This window comes from Amphiura filiformis, chromosome 11 (assembly GCF_039555335.1).
Source record: "Amphiura filiformis chromosome 11, Afil_fr2py, whole genome shotgun sequence".
Taxonomy (NCBI): domain Eukaryota; kingdom Metazoa; phylum Echinodermata; class Ophiuroidea; order Amphilepidida; family Amphiuridae; genus Amphiura; species Amphiura filiformis.
In genome coordinates, this window is record NC_092638.1 from 36840832 (window position 1) to 36862703 (window position 21872).

General features: G+C 36.4%; 1 protein-coding gene across 1 annotated transcript; it reads left to right on the forward strand.

Moving 5' to 3' along the window:
* Nucleotides 1–1242: 1242 nt before the first annotated feature.
* LOC140164802 (hepatic sodium/bile acid cotransporter-like) lies at nt 1243–19448 on the forward strand. The gene is made up of 6 exons (XM_072188169.1): nt 1243–1807; nt 9380–9539; nt 10793–10964; nt 16121–16608; nt 17876–17996; nt 18236–19448. The coding sequence occupies exons 1-6, from the start codon at nt 1263–1265 to the stop codon at nt 18601–18603; spliced, it is 1854 nt and encodes a 617-aa protein (XP_072044270.1). The 5' UTR covers nt 1243–1262; the 3' UTR covers nt 18604–19448.
* The last annotated feature ends 2424 nt before the right edge of the window (nt 19449–21872 follow it).

A 21872-nucleotide genomic window follows, 5' to 3' on the forward strand; every position in this document is an offset into this window, starting at 1 on the left:
ACATCAAATTTCATACCCTAAATTTCATTTCCGCGTATTTAGCAATTGCAATTTTGCTACCCTTTTTTCCAATTTGTCATGTTTTTGACACCCTAAACGCGATACGCGCGTATCGTACCTACCCACGAAAAACGACCCTTTTTACGCGTTTTTATTATCGCGGATGGTGTACAGGCCACAATGGGAGTGACCCCCCCCCGGGGTATTTCGTCGCCGATAAAACGCAATCTAAATATCTGCTAAATTGGCAACACGCGTAACTCAGAATTCAGCAGTTCTGTTCTTTCATAAGGTCCAGGAGGAAGTAAATGTTGTTAATCACCCGTTATACTAATTTAAGCCTCTAAAACATGATAAAGATCACATTGCTGCAGCCTGCACGCAATTCTACGGTGTAACATGGGGGCCAATATTTTCCCTGAAAAATACTTTTCCCAGAAAAAAATATTTATCCCAGAAAAAAAAAATTTATCCAAAAAAAAAAAAATTACCCAAGAAAAATATTTTTCCCCAGAAAACTATTGTTTCCAGAAAAATATTTATCCTAGAAAAAAAATTTTATCCCACATTATCCCAGAAAAAAATATTTATCCCAGAAAAAAAAATTATCCAAGAAAAAATATTTTTTCCCAGAAAAACTATTGTTCCCAGAAAAATATTTATCCCAGAAAAAATATTTTATCCCACATTATCCCAGAAAAAAATTTTCCTGGAAAAAAAATTGACCCTAGAAAAAATATTTATCCCAGAAAACAAAAAATTCCCATCAAAAATATTTTTGCCATAAAAAATGTATTTTTCTAGGAAAAATTTTTTTCTGGGAAAAATATTTTTTCTGGGAAAATATTTTTTCTGTGATGAATACTTTTTCTGGGATAAATATTTTTTCTGGGAAAAATATTTTTTCTGGGATAAATATTGGCCCTCATGGTACACCGTACAATTCCGCAATTATTGACCACAAGAATAAGCTAAATCATATTATGTTGTGTTCAAAGCAGCTTTTGATGATAACCATGCAGATACCTTCTCCGCACTCACCTGACGACACACTAAAGCGTATAAAAAAGGTTATGCTCACGAGCGATCAAAGTTCACAATCAAATTTATATAAATAGTAATCAGTATAGTGGTTGTGCATTTCTTGGATAGGCCTACTGTTTCCGTTGCACTTTTAAAGATAGATTTCATGAGTAACAGGTCTTCGAAGCTCTTCGATGATACTAACGTGGCCGTTGTTTAATTCTTTTCTGAACTTAAAAATGTCTTCGACCATGTTTTATTGTTACACATTAATACTTTTTCTTCTGGTCAGTTTGAGTGGCGTTAAGCTTGAACCTGTCAACCCGACAACTCAAAATACAACTTGGTCTGATGTCAGTCCGACATTTACAACAGCCAGCAATATACCGACTTCGCCGATACAAATACTAGGGAAGGTGCCCCTTCGAATGCTTCAAGGAACAACGCGGCCGGTTGTCTTTGGATTTGCAAACTTTTTAAGTGAATTTTACACACTTGAAATCACTAGCAGTGACAGGTCGGTAGTTCGAGTTGTGGAAGATGGGATACAACTTTATTCGTCTTCAGCTTTTGACGAAGCTATTGTTTTACTTAACGACACGCAGGTTGCGATAAATGACTCATTAGCGTTTGGAATGACTATTGCTAATTTTACTCTTCAAGGAGTACGTTTTGGTAAAGCACATCTTGTGTTACAGTTAATGAGTACGGATACTGGGGAGATAGATGAGGAGTTATCGGAGATACTGCCGTCTCCTGCCGTTGCAGTTATTCGAATGCCAACGTAAGTATAGTCCCCTGGGTGGGGGCACCACTAAAATGGGTGACGGGGAAGTGCGGTCACATTGACCCCCATTTTTCAACTCCCTCTCACCCAATGACCCCTTTTTTTTTTACTGAACTCCTCTCACCCAATGACCCCCCTTTTTGTTTTCCTGTCACCAAAAGACCTTTTTTTTTCAAACATTTTGGGAAAATTTCTGATAATCTCTCACTGAATGACCCCGTTTTTTTCAATATTTTTCTTAAAATTAAAAAAAAATCAAATTTTCCCCATTCTCACGGAAAGACCCCCTTTTTGGGGCCTTCTCACTGAAAGACCCCCCTTTTTCGGTGGCTAGGCTCTCACTGACAGCCCCCTAGTTTTGAACGGGTGTCCGCACATCCCTGTCACTTCCAAAGTCGAGTGCCCCCCCCACCCGGGATATATCGCGTCGGAAATTAACTTCTGATCGACGTCTCTAGATCAGGAACAATGGGTAGAAATGATAAGCTATGTTAAAAAATTTAAAAAAGTCCCATGGGGTCAATATGGTCCAAATTACATACAACGTTGTTCAAATTTCAAAATTGCTCAGATTGTTTCAAAAAAACACACCAGTATTCCTCTGGTCATACATGCCATAACCATGTAACAATTCAGATAAAGTATAATAGTTTGACCTACCGTACCTAAGGCACACCATAGCCCATTCTTCCAACTTTTCCTCACAGCTACATACACTTTAAGAATATATCATTAGATTTATAAAATTTACTTCGAGGACTGTTAGGCCTATATATCAAAAATGTGAAAAATATCAAATTGTAACAATTTGTCATATAATTTGTATTATATCGTGAATTTCAAAAAATGAAAATTATTTGATATCAAAAAGACATTCTTCGTATTCAGAATGCAATTCGATATGTCTGATGTGCTCTCATTGTCCCACAAAAAATACTGTCGAAACGCTCAAAACGCTCATTCCAGATCCCTTAATTCATCAATTGATTCATTCATTCATTTTCGTTTAATAAAAGTAACTAAATTACGTTAGTCTTAAGGGAAGGGGTATGAACGTTTGGACAGTATTTATTGTGGGACATTAGAGCATCAGACATATCGAATTGTATTCTGAATACGAAGAATGTCCTTCTGATATCAAATAATTTTGAATTTTTGAAATTCACAATGTAATACACATTTTATGGCAAATCATTAAAATTGATATTTTTGATATTTAACAGTACTCGAAGTAAACTTTATAAATCTGATGATTATATAACGTGTATGTAGTGTATAATAAAGCCGAAGATCAATTGAAAATTTTGACCTTTCAGAAGATATGGATTTTTTTCCCAAAACACCAAAAAAATTAGGTCGTTTTGGGGAAAAAATCCATATCTTCAATATGAAAGGTCAAAATTTTCAATTGATCGTCGGCTTTTCCTCCCAGCTACATACACTTTAAGAATATATCATTAGATTTATAAAATTTACTTCGAGGACTGTTATATATCAAAAATTTGAAAAATATCAAATTTTTATAATTTGTCATAAAATTTGTATTATATCGTGATTTTCAAAAAATGAAAATTATTTGATATCAGAAAGACATGCTTCGTATTCAAAATTCAATTCGATACGTCTGAGGTGCTCTCATGTTCCATAAAAAATACTGTCGAAACGCTCAAAACGCTCATTCCAGATCCCTTAATTGTTTCTTAATTCTGTTTGGTCGTTTGTGTATTTTCAATATTCTTGAAGTCGTAACAAGACATGATCTTTCCGTAGAAATGATAAATACACTGAACATTTTTATATTTCTTTAATACATGTTTAGCTTTAACCCTATTAAAACGGGACGACTTCCTGTTTTTTGATGTATAATATAAATGCGAATAAGCCATTAATTAATATAAAAACTAAATTAACTTTCTGAGACGAATGACTCATATAGAAGTATGATCATCGTGATCATTTCCTACATACAGTTGTTTATAATTAGTAAAATTTCCATTGAAATTGTATAACAGTTTTTATTTGTTTCTCGGTTTACATGGACGGTCAAAACTGTGTGACGCGACAGTTTTTTTTTGTTTTGTACTTTATAGATATTTAAAAACCCATCGATCAGTAACTATATCTCTGTTATCTTACGCAACCTTTTGACAAATATGTACAAAAATATTTGCATCAGATTAAGGGGCTGTGCAATAATTATGAGCCGGGGGGTAAAATTTCCAAACGGCTCGCCAAAAATCGCTTGCCCCCTCTCGGCCCGCCAAAACCGCTTTCCCCCCCCCTATCGGCCCGCCAAAATTCTTTGCCCCCCCCTTGAACATGCCAAATTTTTGGTCTAGATGTATGTTCGTTTCCGTACTGTTTTCCTAAGCCTTTTTAGAGCGTTAGAAAGGCGCCCCACCAAAAATCGACGTCTCTAGATCAGGAACAATGGGTAGAAATGATAAGCTATGTTAAAAAAATTTAAAAAGTCCCATGGGGTCAATATGGTCCAAATAAAATTTACTTCGAGGACTGTTAGGCCTATATATCAAAAATGTGAAAAATATCCAATTTTAACAATTTGTCATAAAATTTGTATTATATCGTGAATTTCAAAAAATGAAAATTATTTGATATCAAAAAGACATTCTTCGTATTCAGAATGCAATTCGATATGTCTGATGTGCTCTCATTGTCCCACAAAAAATACTGTCGAAACGCTCAAAACGCTCATTCCAGATCCCTTAATTCATCAATTGATTCATTCATTCATTTATTGTGGGACATTAGAGCACATCAGACATATCGAATTGCATTCTGAATACGAAGAATGTCATTCTGATATCAAATAATTTTGATTTTTTGAAATTCACAATGTAAAGGCTGTGCAATAATTATGAGCCGGGGGGTAAAATTTCCAAACGGCTCGCCAAAAATCGCTTGCCCCCTCTCGGCCCGCCAAAACCGCTTGCCCCCGCCCCTATCGGCCCGCCAAAAATTCTTTGCCCCCCCCCCCTTGAACATGCCAAATTTTTGGTCTAGATGTATGTTCGTTGCCGTACTGTTTTCCTAAGCCTTTTTAGAGCGTTAGAAAGGCGCCCCACCAAAATCGCTTGCCCCCCCCTCTCGGCTTGCCAAAATTGCTTGCCCCCTCCCTCTCCTTTCGGCTCGCCAAAATTTCTTGCCCCCCCAATTTTACCCTCCCCAGGGCTCATAATTATTGCACAACCCCTAATGCTATTATACATGTAATTTTAAAATAGTTCAACTACTTGTTTCAACGGGAATTGGCTACGCTATACCGTACCATTCACCTTCACATTGTGTAGAACAGTTTGGTCTATCATTATGATCATATACCGTAAAACCTCGTCTACAAGCATATAGAGTGCTTTTGATGAAAGCTAAATTAATCCAGACTCCCTCCGTCCACAGAATTATAACATTATGGAGTTTGAGTGAATACATTATTGATACAAGCGTATACAAACAACTGTTATTGTAAGATTGTTGTTTCGTATTAATATAGCTTTCATCAAAAACATTCTACATGTATATGCTTGTAGACGAGGTTTTACGGTAATTTGGTCTTCGACCTCCAAAATGCAAATTTTCTTCGCAGTTGTTAACATTAGGGCCTGCTTTGATTTGTTTGAGTGAAAATCGGGTCAAAACAAAAGAAAATCATGTTGGTAAATCAAATGATTTTCAGTTTCAGGTTTGAAAATGGCAAGAAGTGGTCAATTCCAGGTTTGGAAATGTTTTTAAATGCTACTGCAATTGTAAAGTATTGCTAAATTATTCAAAATTAAATTTTGTGACAACTCTAATTATTATCACAGACTCATTAAAACAAATCCACTAGACATATCCTTAAATGTTTATCTCTGCGTTTATCTGTAGTCTGTACTATAGGATATGTTTGCATTTAAATGACAATATTTAAATAGAAAGATGTAGATACATGACTAATTGCATGTAGGACAAAAATATGTCATAGCGTATCAGTTCCGTATCAGTTTTATATCTTGTCTAAATTGCCCCCCAGTAAAAATTCAAAATTATGAAAATGTCCACCTTTTGCAGCAAGTTACGCAAAATTTGTTGACCCCCCCGACGATAAACAGGTATATTATAAAATGTAAATTACGAGAAGAGGGGTTTTCACAAAATCAACTTCACTTTTCGATCGAGAAACGAGGTTTCTCGGTACATGAGGGACCTTCGTTGTTAGGGGCTATTCGCAGTGAAAAACTTCATGGTTTTCAATGGAGAAACCTGCAGGCCCATTCAGTGATTTACTCATACGATCTTAAAAATCATAAAAATTCAGATTTTGGTACCTTTGTCATTGTCATAGATGCGCTAACATATAGCCTGCTAGTGGTTCAACCGAAAGCTGTTTATTTAAGACAAAATAAAGCATAAATACATGAATATGCAATTTATACATTGTATACTGACATTATATAAATTAGCTGCATGTATTTGAATGCTGTTTTCTTCCTTCAAAAGTACCAAATTTGATGACTCATCCTTCACTTTTATAAACAATTTTTATTTTTTTTTACACTTTCGCTGGGATCACTGAATGGGATTTTAAATCGGGAAACTCAGGTTCATTTGCGAAAAAACTTTGCTTGCGCAAAATATTGTGGCAATATAGTCGCAGTATTACCAATCTCAGCAAGTGACAGGGTTTAAGTCGTGAGAAACATTGTGAACTTTCCTTTTTCTTTTCAAATTCGTTTATCTTTGTAAGCTAAAAGAAAACCTTGGCAGTCAATTCTATTATAAGTATAGTTTGCCATGGCAACGGCTTTCTTTTCCCACAAAGTGCAACGTTCCTATACTCTGAATAGGCAACAAAGGACGTTCAACTCCGTCGATAAAATACTCAAGTCCCTGTTTTTCAGGCATTAAGTTAACTGTGGGAGCTGCCTTGGTACCAAGTATATAATTTCAAAATTTAATGTGAAAGAAAAAAGTTTAATAATTATCAAAATAATAATTAATAATGGAAAACATACATTTATCGACTGATTCGACTCGGTCAAGTATGATATTAATATATTTTTTTAAACACTGCACTATAGGCGACGAAAAAAAGAAACCCTGTTCTACGGGCGGACGCACCTTTCAAGTAGGGTCGGTCGGTCTGCCTTTTTTTTTTGTTTTTGTTTTTTTGAAATGACCCAAAAATAACCAAAATCTGTAAATAATTTGCAATTTGAGAAAATACACACAAAAAAATGTTCCTGAAATTTCCGAAATTTGGGTCGGCATTCATTTGTACAGGAATTTTTTTCCCAATTTGTTCAAAATCTGGGTCGGTCGGGCCCATAGAACAGGGTTTTCTTTTTTCGTCGCCTAAAGGATACAATTAGCATGATTAAGCTCAATTATACAGGATGTCCCAGAAAACGCGGGTCTCACCTGGAATGTGCTTTGCAAGTATATAGGCCTACACTTTTACAGTGTTTGCATAAAAATATGTTGGCCTAGGCCGCATATTCTAGCGTTTGCAAAACAAGTAGTTCATTTGGTAAAACGATTTGAAAGATACGATCATGATGATAAATGTCAGGCTCTTTTTATGAATTTTCTTAAAAAGTAAGCATTTTTTAACCATTTTTGATGCAAATTTCTCAAAGTTGGTCAAAATTCAAAAAAATAAAAAACGGTTTTTTAATAACTAATAAAAACAATTTGGACCAAGAATTTTTTTTTGTTAGTATGTTACGTTGAACAAAAACGAAGGGGGCAAAAAAAAGCCCCGTTTTGGAGCATTTGGCCCAAATTTGACCTCAAAGATGAATTTATCAAGTCTTTGCCATTATAAATATGTATACTTTTATATACTTTCATAGACCAACAATTTAGCAGTTATGAGGCCCGAAAGTGTCCATAATTCCAGGCGCATTAGGCTACACCAAAACACTGCGCGAAAGGTGCAATGGCGATGAGTTCCGGTTAAACGTATACTGGAGACAATGTGGTGTCCTTTATTTTTAGGGAGTGTTCAGAAATACTTTGGTGGGGGGGCTGGTAAAAGGAGGGGCCAAAAAGTTTTGGACCTTAAAAGGGGGGACCAAAGAGTTTTAGGTGGTAGGAAAGGGGGGCCAAAAAGTTTTCCGCTTTAAAACCCAAAATTTTCGCGCGCTTCGCGCTTATTGACACCCTCTATATCACTTTTAACATGGACAAGTTTTGGTTTTCAGTGCTTTTGTTTGATGGCACTTAGTGTACACATATCTATTAATTTTAAAATTAATATAACAATAACATTAACGGTGATCAGCAACATGCAACATCTGGGTTGGTCTGAGAAATAGGCCTACTGGTACTTTTTATCATAGAATTTTATATCTCTTCAAAGTAGGGTACAAACGTGATTATGTACCAATCTGATCAAAATACAACTAAATCAAGAAAATATTGCAAATAAATTGGATTTCTTTGCACATAAACTGCAGTTTACTATTTCTCATTGCAAAATTATTTTGTACACATAGGCCCATGGGTAGATTTACCATAGGGCAGAGTGGGCACAGGCCCAGGTACCACGGTCTTTGGTGGCTAAAACTGATACCTGTGTACATTTGCGTGACCAAATTAATCTCATATTTGACCATTTTAGCTTTTTGCATAAATTAGTTCCAATTTGAACAATATTTGACCATTCATCAATATGGCCAAATCTTTTGCGCGGTTCGCGCGCATTTGTACTATAATAGCCACGGATCCAAATTATGCTGATGTGCCTATAAACCTCCAAATCAATCCTCTATTTCATTGTAAAATCAGATAAACACCCTGATTTGGGACAAATCTAAATTAAGTATAAAATGAAACTTTCCTTGTGCTTGTATTTCATGTGCAATTGTCCCACCGGGAATGTTTCAAACATTTGCCTCCCTCAACAATGACATGTGACCCAGATACCACACCACTGGAAACAACACTATTAAGTATAATGTTTGTTATACGATAATGGGGGGTCAAAACGTTTTGTCTGTCAAAACAGTTTAGCGGTCCATCGAGGGGGGTCAAAAAGTTTTCGAGCGAAATAATTGAGGAAGACCAGCCCCCCTACCAAAGTATTAATGAACACTCCCTTAGGGACCATGTTCTTCGCCGGGTTCTTCGTGAGGTTGGCATGTTCTGATTTTAATGAAAGATGCTAACCTATTAATGACTAAAATAGATATGAAATTATACAAATCGATTTCACAAGAAAAGTAGGCCCTATCCGAATTACTGCTAACGGAACAAGTTTTAATGCTAGAATCTGTAAAGTTCCCCAAAATTGAAGCTTAAATGAAATTTCAGTCCTTAATTAATACAGGGATGACGTTAAAAAGTGAAAAATATTGTCACGCCTAGTAGAAAACGCCGCTTAAAAAGTTAATTTTTACGTGCTTTTCAATGGAGAAGTTATTTGGTGGTTTACGCCCTTAAGACCACCCTTAACGTGGATTTCTCAATGTCTGAGGGATGAATACGACATGTCAAAATTGCTATATTGGCGCAACGAAAAGTATTTGATTCTTTATTATATTACCCACAATGCATTATTACTTTCAGAGCTTTTGACATGGCCTTTGGATACGCACTCTTGGTAGTTTCCGCGTTAACGACTGGAATTATGGGATGCGAAATAGAATGGGATAGAGTCAAGCCTATTTTCAGAAGACCATACGGTATAATCATCGGAGCTGGATGTCAATTCATTATTATGCCATTGGTAAATATCAAGATACTTCAGTAGGCTATACACTTACGGGGAAATTGCTATTATGTTCGTTATGAGACAATAGCTGTCGGAGTGCGATGGTTCGTTTATTGTAGGCCGATTAAGGTTATGTGCTGCTGCCTGTAATATCATTCGCATTCGATCTTGGTGGCAAAACTCGATTTGAAATGCTGTCCGTATCTGCTATAATTAATTTGGCAGTACAATTAATTCGGAGCTATAGGCCTATCAGTTTCAAAAACTTATAGGGGGCCTAATTCTGGTTATTCATTTCAGGTCTTTTGTTTGTTTGTTTATTTGTTTGTTTCTTTGGGGTTATTTTGTTTGTTCGTTTTTCCTTGTAGATCGATATTGGCCTACTTTTGCGACTTTTCCCAAAGCATATTATGCTAAAACTTACATTGCCATACGATCTTAAATTTATTACGTCAATGAAAAAGAGTACGTTTCATTTCCCACTACGAATGCGGCGTTGTCATTCATCAGCTGAAATGACTAATTTTTACGATCTGCGCATGCTCGTTACCCTCTTTAACGTTACCTTACCATATTCTTTCAACACATATATTCAACTGTAAGTCAAGCAATAGGTTTTTACAAAATACTAAAAATAACGAAATATAGGCCTATTCAAATAATCTATATAGTCAAGTGGCGGTCACTAGCTTAATTCATCTCAATGTAACCCAGGATCTGTGATGCAATTATGTCCTTGAGTTTTCAATTCTATATTGAGACAATCGACGTCCAACAATATAATTTTGCCTGGATATATTGAAAGACAACTCATAGCTGAATTAATTACATCGCTGAGCTATGCGATTTGTTTGTTAGCCAATGATTGGTTTAAACCAATCGATCGCTGAGAGCTGAGTATAAATTCAGCTTATCTTGTAATCATATCAGCAGCGGATAGACTCTGAATATATTTACAGAGACACATGCCTTGCTTCAGACAAAATAATTATTTACCTGGTGTGGACGATGTGTAGGCTTCGTCGTCTGCATGGATTCACCTTTTCGCCAGGACACGGTAACTCAGTCCCAGGATTCTTTGCAAAGAAACCGAAACTACGTCATCGTCGATGCGCAGATCGGCACTGCGCCCCGTTAAATTGGTCGGATGCGCAGTATAAGTACGGTATGCCCGGGCGGTCTGCGCCATAGACGATGACGTAGTATTTGTTTATTTACAAAGGATTTCGGGAATTATGTAAATGGTTTCTTCTCTTTTTCGATTACAGACGGCATTCGTGTTATGTATACTTTTTAAACTACCGAATGATCTATCGCTTGGCGTTCTACTAGCAGCTTGTTCTCCCGGTGGTGGTATGAGTAACATGACCACGGTAGTTGTTGAGGGTCACCTGCTACTCAGTATTGCTATGACGTTCATGAGTACATGCCTTGCTTTAGGTAAGATCAATAATGTTATGGGCCTACTGAGTAATTGACTCATTCATTCACTCACTCACTCACTCACTCACATCCCCCACTCACTCATTCACTCACTCACTAACTCACTCATTCTCTCACTCACTCTCTCTCACTCGCTTACTCACTCACTCTCTTACTCAATCTATCAATAAATCCAGCGCTCAAACGGAGACAAAAACAGCAAAAACGATGCCACAAATTAAATTTATAAAAACATATCAGGCCTACTGCAATCAAGGGCAGTAGCGTAGCGTGGGTCATCACATGGGGGGGGGGCACCCAATCACCCACCATGATTGGGGGCACCGGGTCTGATTGGGGGCACAAGCCGTTTTTCGGCAATTGTCCTATGGGATTTTTAAAATTTTCAGATCGATTGGGGACACGTGCTTCCCCCCTCCGTGCCCCTATTTCGGTACGCCACTGATCAAGAGCGTAGCAATGGACATGGGCCCCAAGGGTTCATGGGCCCCGAGCAAAAGCGAGAATGAAATGCTTAGGGATAGGGCTGATAAAAGAGATGATAAAAGGGCCACACACTGCTCCTTGTTTAACGGCCTGAGGCTCTTGCAAAGCCTCTGGCTGCAATAGTCATATTTAGTGGGGCCACGTCAATAATTTTAACTCTATAGTTCAAATCTGATCTATCCGTTAGCGTATATTTAGTTTCAGTAAAATGTTGGACAGTTGATTGGTTCAAAAACTTCATATTATATATTTTAAAATATCGAGATTGCCGCAGGCGATAATACCGCGATATGTGTGGTGTGTATATATAAGACAATGAAACAATTATCATCAGCTAACAGAACTGAAATCACGAACAGTAAATATCCACAATAAATATCTACATTCAAAGATCACTAGGCCTAATACTTGTTTGTATATGCTTGGATCTGTAATTTATTTGTTCAAACTCCATAATGACGCCTGGATTAATTTAGCTTTCACCAGAAGCACTCTATATGCTTGGAGACGAGGTTTTACAGTATTTGGAGGGGAAGCACCTCCTTAAGGGACAGATCCCTTAGTGAACAAAGTTACATTTTCAGATTTATACCACAACTACTTTTCTCTCATGACCACGAAGTAGGTGAGAGTTGAAGTTTCCTCATATTAAGATTTTTTCTCACGACCATGAACTAGGTGAACGTTGACGTACAGAACTCCAATTATAATATAAGATTGTCATAAATGTATGAAATATGAGTCCAAATAATAGCTAATAATACATGTCTTTACTTGTCATCATACTGCTTCTATAATCAGGATAATAGACCCTTTTCACCTTGTGAATGATGGTTGACTCAACATCGACAGGTAAATTGGGCTTAGACAGCTGTCTGGAACGTTACTTATCTCTTACTTAAAGTTCCATGAAAACTCATGATTGTACAGATATCATCGAGTGATTATGGACAGTTAAATGGGCATGACCCGATCAACATCCTCGAGTCATCCACCATTTCCCCCACTTCATCAAGATAAATGTTTCGGTGAGAAGGTGTGAACAAAAACGCGGTCACGGTGGTAATCACAACCGGAAGTAGTATCCTATGGGCCATTGCTTCCCATAAACTGTTGGAGCAGTACAACTCAAAATTTAGAAACATATCGAGGGTTGAAACCCATGTACCCAGCAATTTTTAGCTATTTTTGGCCATTTTGAGATTTTGGCACCAAAATAATCACCAGCACCCACAGATTTTTCTAATCATAAAACTTTAACCATGTAATTGTGCAGACCAGAAAGACTTATCTCAATGCTTGACCAAATTGAGTTCGGCTAGAAAGTCTCAACTCAGAGTTGAGGCTTTCTGGCTAAACTGCAATTGGCTAGATTGAGAGGTAGCTAAATAGAATTGTACTCCCACTTTGGAGCTGACGCGTATGTCGGGCTGTTAAGACTCCCCTTTTCAACGTCGCTGCACCCAAAGACCCCATAGTTTTTTAAGAACACATGCTCTGTCACCCGAAGACCCCCTATTTCCCCATTTGATCTGTCACCCAAAGACCCTTACAAGTTCAATTTGAACAGCAGATTTCATTTATCACCCATCTATGTTACTTTGAAAAAATAAAGAATTTGAAGCCATTTAGAACTAGAAATTCGATTTTCGAGGTTTCTGTAGCGCTGTTTCGGCTCTCAGTTACCCAAAGATTTCATTTAAAAAAGAGGTCATGTTCTCACCCAATGACCCCGTGTCCATTGCAGACTGTGTTACAACAAGCGAATTTCGGGGTTTCCTTAGTTGGTGTACGGGGATTATGTGCCATGGTTTTGGGGTACCTTTTCAGCGTATCCCGGGCAGCACACACCGACATCGCCTGGCTAATAATTATTTGGTGCAGCAGAGACACTAAAATGAATACACGGGATCGATACACGTGAATTGCTATGCACGATTTTGATATCAGACCAAAATCTTCGGATACCGGGTTAGAAAATGATGAATAGGTATGATGGGAGGGCGAGTTAGCGCAGCGGTAATTCCCTCGCTTTGCACCACTGAGGTCCCGGGTTCAAGCCCCGGCGCGGCCCAAGGACTCACGTGCACTTAAGTGGTTTATCCCGATTCCATGCTCGCTCTCGCAGGTTTTCTCCGGGATCTCCGGTTTCCTCCTGTATCGCAAAAATCGGTGATTAGTTGTTTGGTTATCAAAACTTCCTTCACCCAATGGAATTTGGGGAGCTGCACAGATAATTGGTGGATGTTACAATCTAAATGCGGATAGGTGTGCGCCGTTCGGCAGCAACCTAGTTGATGCGATCTGATTGTGATGATTCACCATTGCAGCGAAATTACAGCGCTTTGAGTCCTCTAAGATCTCGAGAAAGGCGCTTTATAAATCCAAAATTTATTTATTTTTTTAATTTTTTTATTTTATTTTTTATTTTAAATTTATAATATCTCCCGTAAATGATTTCGTATAAAGAAACCAGATGTGGTTCCTTGCACATGAATATATATTTTGAACAGATATGATAGTCGTTAGCTTGCGCTTTGAGACAGTAGCTTGCGTCTTGAGTCAAAAACTGACAATATTCCGCACTGAATAATTCTGATTTATATGTGCCGAAGCGCAGTGTATAGGCCAATCGTGAAGGTTGTCTGAAAGAATATGACCTATGGCATACCATGCTTGACTGACACACAGCGAGGTGAGTCACCGAGCTAATCGGGGCTATTGTCAGCAGCCTTAGTCAGATGTCCTTCGGCCTATATTTAACAGGTCGATATGTATATTGGCCATGTGTGGCGGTGGATTCAATCTACCATGGCGATTTCTGCCATGAAGATATCGGGGTGATGACACTGTGCAGCGTATATCAATGGGTAGGTTTTCAGTGGCAAAAGTGCCTTTAAGGCGATTTAATACCCTGATTTTCATCAGTACCCATCTTCTTTTTTTGTTGCAAATTTATAAAGTATATAAATATGTTCATCATCTCATGTCCTGAACTTATAAAATATCTCTACATACAAAGTGGTTTTAAACCATATTAGAAAATCATTTTAGCCCTATAGATTTTTTTGTTTACTGTATCCTGGTAACTGAGATGTGTGTTTCATAACAAACCATAATTTATTCTATTGAACATGTCCAAGTAGAATACATGAATAGAATACATTAAATCCTTTGTTATACTATCTATAGAAATATACTCACTGATTATAACACTGAATAAATTAAATAGGCCTAAATAATCTCTTCCACATAGAGATTAAAAAAGGCTATAAGGTCATCAAAGGTCAGGTTATAGGTCAATTGGTTCAGGTCAAATTCAGGCATCAATTTTGAATGCATGTGATAGTCTGTGATATCATACATGTCATAATGAGGCATCAATTTTGATATTTTGTCTGTTACTGGATATATAATGGAAATGTGTGAGGTGGATATACGAAAATACCTTGGGATGTAAATGGTGAGTACAATTTAGATTGCCTAGTTGAGTTGGATTGGGCAAATAAATATAAAATAGTTACCAAAATCACAAAAATGAAGCTTACGGAAAACTACCTAATATGGTGGTATAGGTGACAAAAATACAATCTTTTTCAACATTGCTGTAGTGTGGTTGTGGTAACCTGTTACCTATGGCTTAATTAAGTTTCAGTGACATAGTGTTGCAAGTTCAAAATACAAAATATAGCTCGACATTGAAAATAGAAGCATTTTAACCGGTTCGTTTTTTGATAGTTGTGGAGCACCAAGTTCATGAAGTCATAAAAGAAATCAGGGACCACTTATTCCCATTTTACATATCAACATTATTTCCCTAATGTGTTAGCAACACATATCCAAAATTTTAACGAAATCCGTTGATAGTAAGCTTTCCAAAATGAAGTGAATTTAAATCATCAGTGATGTACCTCCTTTTGGCTTCTATCTTCAAAAGCATGTAAGCTACATTGATACCGATGCCACCAATAAAACGAGAAGATTTGCCCCTTCATTTTGCATACCACTTTGTCCAATTTTTTTTGTAATTTCTTCACAAAATGCCAAAAAAAATCAATGGGTGTAATACCCCCTTAAGTGCTTTTTGTGAAAAATCGGTATATTGATGGGTTGCAAAAACAATTTTCACCCTTCTGTTTGCTATACCTTCTTTAGTTTTTGATTATGTAAAAATTATTTATGAGAATTTGATCAACTTTTAATCTTTTGCAAACAAATTTCAAATATTTGTATGCATTCCCAGGTTTGGGATCACCGATTATGTCTTTAATATGGGAGTTTTTAGCATTAATTGCGTAGGCTATAATGTTTCCTACAGTATAATGTAATATTCCTTGCAGCTGTTGTCGGCAAATTAAAGATTGTTTTACCATTAACCCTGTCGGTTCATTCTACACATACACTCTTAAAACAATGTGGTCAAAATGAACCCTTTTATTTATTTGAAGCTATTCGTGGTTGAAATCAACCAGGGTCATTTCCTGTTTGTATTATACAGCCCCCCCCCTCTAAAACAACTCCTGATTGCGCCCCTTTGTTATATTTCTTGAAAGTTGATTAAATATATTTTGGTACATAAGAATAGCTTTAATCATGTTACTAAACCAAAACAATTATATCAATCGGCTCACAACTTTTGAAGATTTTTCATTTTTATCATTTTCCAGGTATGATGCCGTTTAACCTATTCATCTACAGCCGTTATTTCATCGACCAATCAACCTTCCCCATTCCGTTCGATAAAATCATCATGGGCCTCGCCTTGCTCCTGGGACCTCTCTCTGCAGGCTTCCTCCTCCGTCGCTGCAAACCATCTCTTGCTGAAAAGATCCTCAAAGTTCTCAAACCAGCTTGTCTGGTAGTGGTCTTATTCACTATGGCAGGGGGAATGTACACTATACGATATGTCTTCACGTACATCATTCCAAATATGATAATCTGTTCTTTTCTGCTACCTGTGGTGGGTTTCATACTTGGAGCAGGAACTGCTTTATTGTTGAGAAGACCAATAAATGAAGTGAAAACTATTTCCATGGAAACAGGTATACAAAACGTTGCCATAGCAGCGGGTGTGATCAGATTGACGTATCCGTATCCTGATGCTGACATGGTTTCATCTACGGTAATGTGGACTATGCTGGGACAATTCTTTGCTGTAAGTTGGGATATATTTTACTGTATTTCAATTTCACATTCAATCCGTAAAAACAATAACACCCGTCTTCAAATCATGTTTAATTAGCGAAGAGGTATTGAACTTCAAGCACATACAGGGTGTATCAAAATGATTGGTACCCATCAATATCCAGTGAGCATGGCCAAGACTACCACATCAAAATGCAGGATAACATCCACTTTACTTGTACATTTATGTTATAAAAGGTCATTTAACTATAAGTTGTAGTCATTTCAAAAGGATCTAATGTTGAATGAGGAAGAAACAGACGTTTCATTAGACAACAAAGCTAACGGGTACCAATAATTTTGATACACCCTGTACGTTATGATTTCGCAAAATGACGAACAGCTATCCGTCTGTTAAAATCGTCTTTAAATGGAGATAACTAACCCTGTATTAATTATGCCGTCCTCCGCAACCCACTTACCACGCAGAATAAATATATTTCACTGTTATCATGGTTATGTGTTCCCCTCTATTGTTAATAAGCCCAATCGGCATTGGAAGTTTGCAATGCATTGTAGGACAGTTTTTGCAGTTTTAGGACACTTTGTCCTTTGACCTTTCAGAAAATTCAGAAATATTGGGTTTTTATGCGTACAAAATATAATCTAAAATGTTTTACAATATTTAAAACAAATATAAAAAATATTAGTGTTTTATAAATTAATTATTTGGTATTTTTAATGATCAAAATTGTGACAATAATAAGAAAATTAATAATAATTACGTAAATTTTCCCGAAATGTCAGAGGTCAAAGTGTCCTAAAACTGCTCGCAAAAACCGGAAGTTAGAATGGCGATTGGGCTTATTAGCGATGAGGTGTTGAACTGTGAATATTCGGCATTTTTACACACACCATATTGTACTCATGCAGCGATTGTAGGCCTACTTACCCACTTCTGGCACTAAGCAGTCGGTAAGTTATGATTTTGCAGAACAACAAACAGCTATCCGTCTGTTTGTTAAAATCATATGTATGAATTGTCTTAAAATAGAGAATAACTAACATTTTAATGATTTTAAAAACAGACAAATAGCTATTCGGCATTTTGCAAAATAATATGTTAGGATCTCAAACATGCTCCAACTCAATAGAAAAGAGCAGAGAATATGTTTTGGGGATGTCCAACTCAAAATTAATATGCCCATAAGATGCTCAAGGTGAATTTTTTCTCATTATTTGACACACTTGAGCAGAATTCATTGATATATTTCGCATATTCTTGTCTATAACTTTAGGTAACAACAATGATGTGTACGTATACTGTGTACAAACGGTGCTGCAAGAAATCTAAACCTGAAGCCTTGGAATTAGAAGATGGGTATATTCAACATTCAACAACGGCGTCATTGAAGAAAGGTAAGTTCACCCCTGTTCACCCCTCCGACCGCCCTGGCATCCATACAGCTCAGTGAAATATGACGGGGGCAGATTCCGCCTGAAATAAGCCATTTGTCATTGAAAACCGTGTTATTGATAATTAGTGGTATTGAACCTATAGGTCTAGACCATAATCATAAAGCTATTCATTCACTCAACGTAACTTCCATGTGTTATTATACCTCTGAACACCCATTTGTGATTGCTTTCCATTGCAGGTGTCAATGGCAAACCAACCATAGTCCATCATGTCAGTACAGATGATGATTCTCAATTCCAAACCATCCATGCACATCTTGCTCGTATCACACAACCAAAATCACCCGAGTACGAACAACTACCACAAACGGAGACACCTAGCACCAAGAAAGGCTCTAATGGTGATGCTAATCACGGAGCATACTCGAGACTTTTGTCTTCAGAATCTACTGCTAAATCTGCAGGACCGGAAGAGACAGAAATGGATACGTTTTCTTCTCCTGATGATGATAGAATTGATGGGGGTAATGATGATGGACTATGGGCACCGAATCCAACGGCTGGAAAGATTGATTATAAAGTATTCAAAGATGAGGAAGATGAGTAAATAGGCGACGGAAAAACAACAACAACTTGTTTTTCTATAAAGTGCTGTTTTGTTTTCTGGAAGAGGCCAAATGACCCTAAAATCTGCTCTTTTTTTTGTATTTCTCACACAATGGCATAGATTTCTTTTTGACATTGAAAGGGACGAGGTTGGGAAACTTCTTGAAGCGAATGCAGCACCTTTTGGCGACATATTCATTGTATGGTATAAATGTGTGAGAAAATTCTTGGCATATTGAAGCTAAACTGGTGAAATATGGTGCAAAAGTGGATTACATTCATGCTAAGTGTGCAAATATTGTCACTTTTAAAGCTAAAATGGCCAAATCTGAGGTTAATTTGGTCAGAAATCCTAAACATGCATCAACATGGGGAGGATAATTGTATGGACCATTCCACCCTGTCAGAAAAATTTTGGGATTCATGGGAACTAAAACAAATCCCCAAAACACAAACTGTTGGTGTTTTTTCGTCGCTAAAGGAAAATATTGAAGGTCATTCCTCAAGAACAAAGTTTGATATCACCATTTTGCATACACAGATTATAACCTTCAAATCTTGTATTCACAGCAAACACAAAACGTTTTCGACATCATTAGCAAAAGGTTATAAAAGGTTGTCAGAAAACGTTTAAATGTCGGGTTATATAAAGGGTACATTAATGGTATAAAACGTTTTCATATTACATTAAATAACATTTGTTGGTAATTTACTGCACAGCAAACACAAATGTTTTACAAAAAACATTTAAATGTCGGGTTATATAAAGGGTATAAAAACGTTTTAATAACATTCCAAAAACATTTGTGAAAACTTGGTACAAATCATTCTAAACAGAATGTTATTTTGGGGTTGAAAAATATTTTGCAAAAAATGTTTGCCCAAAATATTTACAATAACGTTTTAAAATGGTTTCACGACCTTTATATAACCCGACATTTAAATGTTATTAAAACGTTTTGTAAAAAACATTTTAAGAACATTTCTGTGTTTGCTGGGTGGAAATATTTTAACATAATGTTATTTAAGTGTTGACAAAATATTTGGCCAAAAATGTTTGCAAAAATAGTTTACAATGACATTTCGAAAACATTTTAAAAATATTGTTGTAGTGTGTTTTCATACAAAACATTTTAAAACGATTTCATGACCTTTATATAACCCGACATTTTACTGTTATTAAAACGTTTTTACCTAAACCAAAACCCAAAATATAACTTATTTAAAACGTTTTTGTGTTTGCTGGGATTTGGTACACTGGAAAATCCAAGGTAAAGATATTTTTTTACTGATAAAATGCAGGTCAGATGTCTTTTGGATTTCTAGACCACAAAATATAGTAACGTAAGCCTGGGTGCTGCATGTGTATTTGGGGCTCCCCAGGCTTTACTATAAAATTTGATTGAAAACTCTCAAAACTGAAAAGCAAATCAACCTTGAAATCATTTTAATTTATGCGTCCAATTAACTTTGATACAGTTTATTGCTTTGTTGACAATGTATTTGCTCTATATAGAAAAATGTTTTTTACATCCTAGGACCCACATTTTAAAGCAAGAACAAAATATCAATTCTATTCAATTTCACTATTTTAGGCTTGATTGTCATTAAAAACGGAGCTCAGAGACCCGGGCTCAGAGACCTATTTAAAACCACAACATGCAACAATACTCTGCATTGAGGAGCTTTCAAAAATTGGCCATAATTGATTTGATATAATAATTATGTATTCAAATGTAAAATTCCTTTGCCAGAAATAAACTTTTACATCTAGCGCTAGGGATAAACTTTTCGTTCATATGTTGGAAACATTTTGAATGTATAATAATCATGGTAGTGTTTTGGTAAATAGCAATGTACAAACATGACCAATGTCAAAAAGTAGTGAGTCAAGGATGGGTCCTGCTTTGGTCCAAAGCTGACCAATACTTTATCCTACCAATCAAGGATAAAGCAGTATTCAGACTTTTTATTGTCCGTGCAATATTGTATGCAACATATCTCCGTTATTTTATCTATTGCCATTCTATTTCCAGTAATGTTTAAGTTCTAACGAATGTTTGATGACGTAAAATCGATAATATATTTCTACTAGATATTACATGTAACATATTATCGATTTTTTCGTCATCAAACATTCGTTAGAACTTAAACATTACTGGAAATAGAATGGCAATAGATTAAATAATGTAGATATGTTGCATACAATATTGTATGTGTAATACTCGGAGTCTGTGGAGCGCTTTACAAGAAAACCCTGAGAACAAAACCCTCTGAATCTCTCTGACACTGGTCAAAATGCACAGGTTTTAATTTCATAGTCAATGGGTCTTGCAGATTTTCATCGACTTGCCCAATGCTTGCCAGTGTAAAGGGGTGACACCTCTACTTTTATGGTCACTAGGGGTTTGCACTGGCAATTTATTACCAAATGGTGGAAGAAGGGAACTTGCACCATCTGCAACAACTCTGATGAAAAGCAAGGATGGTACTAATAGACCTATCCACTGCAAGAAAATACAGCCATGCGATGTGTAATGTTGGGTTTGTTTTGGCACAGAATGAAAGTTGATATTAAGTTTCCCCATCACATTATTTATCGGATTTATTAAGGCGACACTTTCATTATTTGGCTATATTTCATTATTCAGGGATGAATACAAGCACTGACATAATTTCCTGAAACTGCTTTAACATTTCCTGAAAATGTGGATTTCCCTGTACTTTGAACAGGGAAGATAGGAATTGCATGAAATCAGGAAATATGCTTAGATCATCTTTACATACATTTTCCAACAGATTGAAAAAAAGATTTGAGAAATATTGATTTTGTTTTTATTAAAATTGAAAGAACTTTGTAATTTTTATTGAATCACCTGGAACATGAGGGAATCATTCAATTTTCATTATTCACTATATTCTCTACCCCTACAACTAAGGCAAACTGCTGAATTCATTTTGTCTGACATTTTGATATTTCCATCTCAATTTTCAGATAGTTGACTTCTTATGAAAATAATGAAAGTTACATGCGCAGGCAACAGGGAAACTTGGAATCAACTTTCATTAACCTTAAGTGGTAAATGTATGTTCTAGAGGGAGTAACTCTTCTCTGGTCTATCATTTAACAAAATAGATGTTGCTTGTATGTGTGTGGGGGGGGGGAGGAGGAGGTAAATAAGCTCCCCTAATTAGGACAGATTCTTAGGGGGGGGGGGTAAGTGAAATAGAGCAATTTAGCTTGGAACCAAAGAACATAAGTTGTAAACA

Excerpts from the sequence above, each read along its gene's own strand:
- LOC140164802 (XM_072188169.1), top strand. The coding sequence starts at position 1,263 with ATGTCTTCGACCATGTTTTATTGTTACACATTAATACTTTTTCTTCTG. Across the intron at positions 10,965-16,120 it reads GAGTACATGCCTTGCTTTAG|GTATGATGCCGTTTAACCTA; the intron begins GTAAGATCAATA and ends ATCATTTTCCAG. Across the intron at positions 17,997-18,235 it reads AACGGCGTCATTGAAGAAAG|GTGTCAATGGCAAACCAACC; the intron begins GTAAGTTCACCC and ends TTTCCATTGCAG.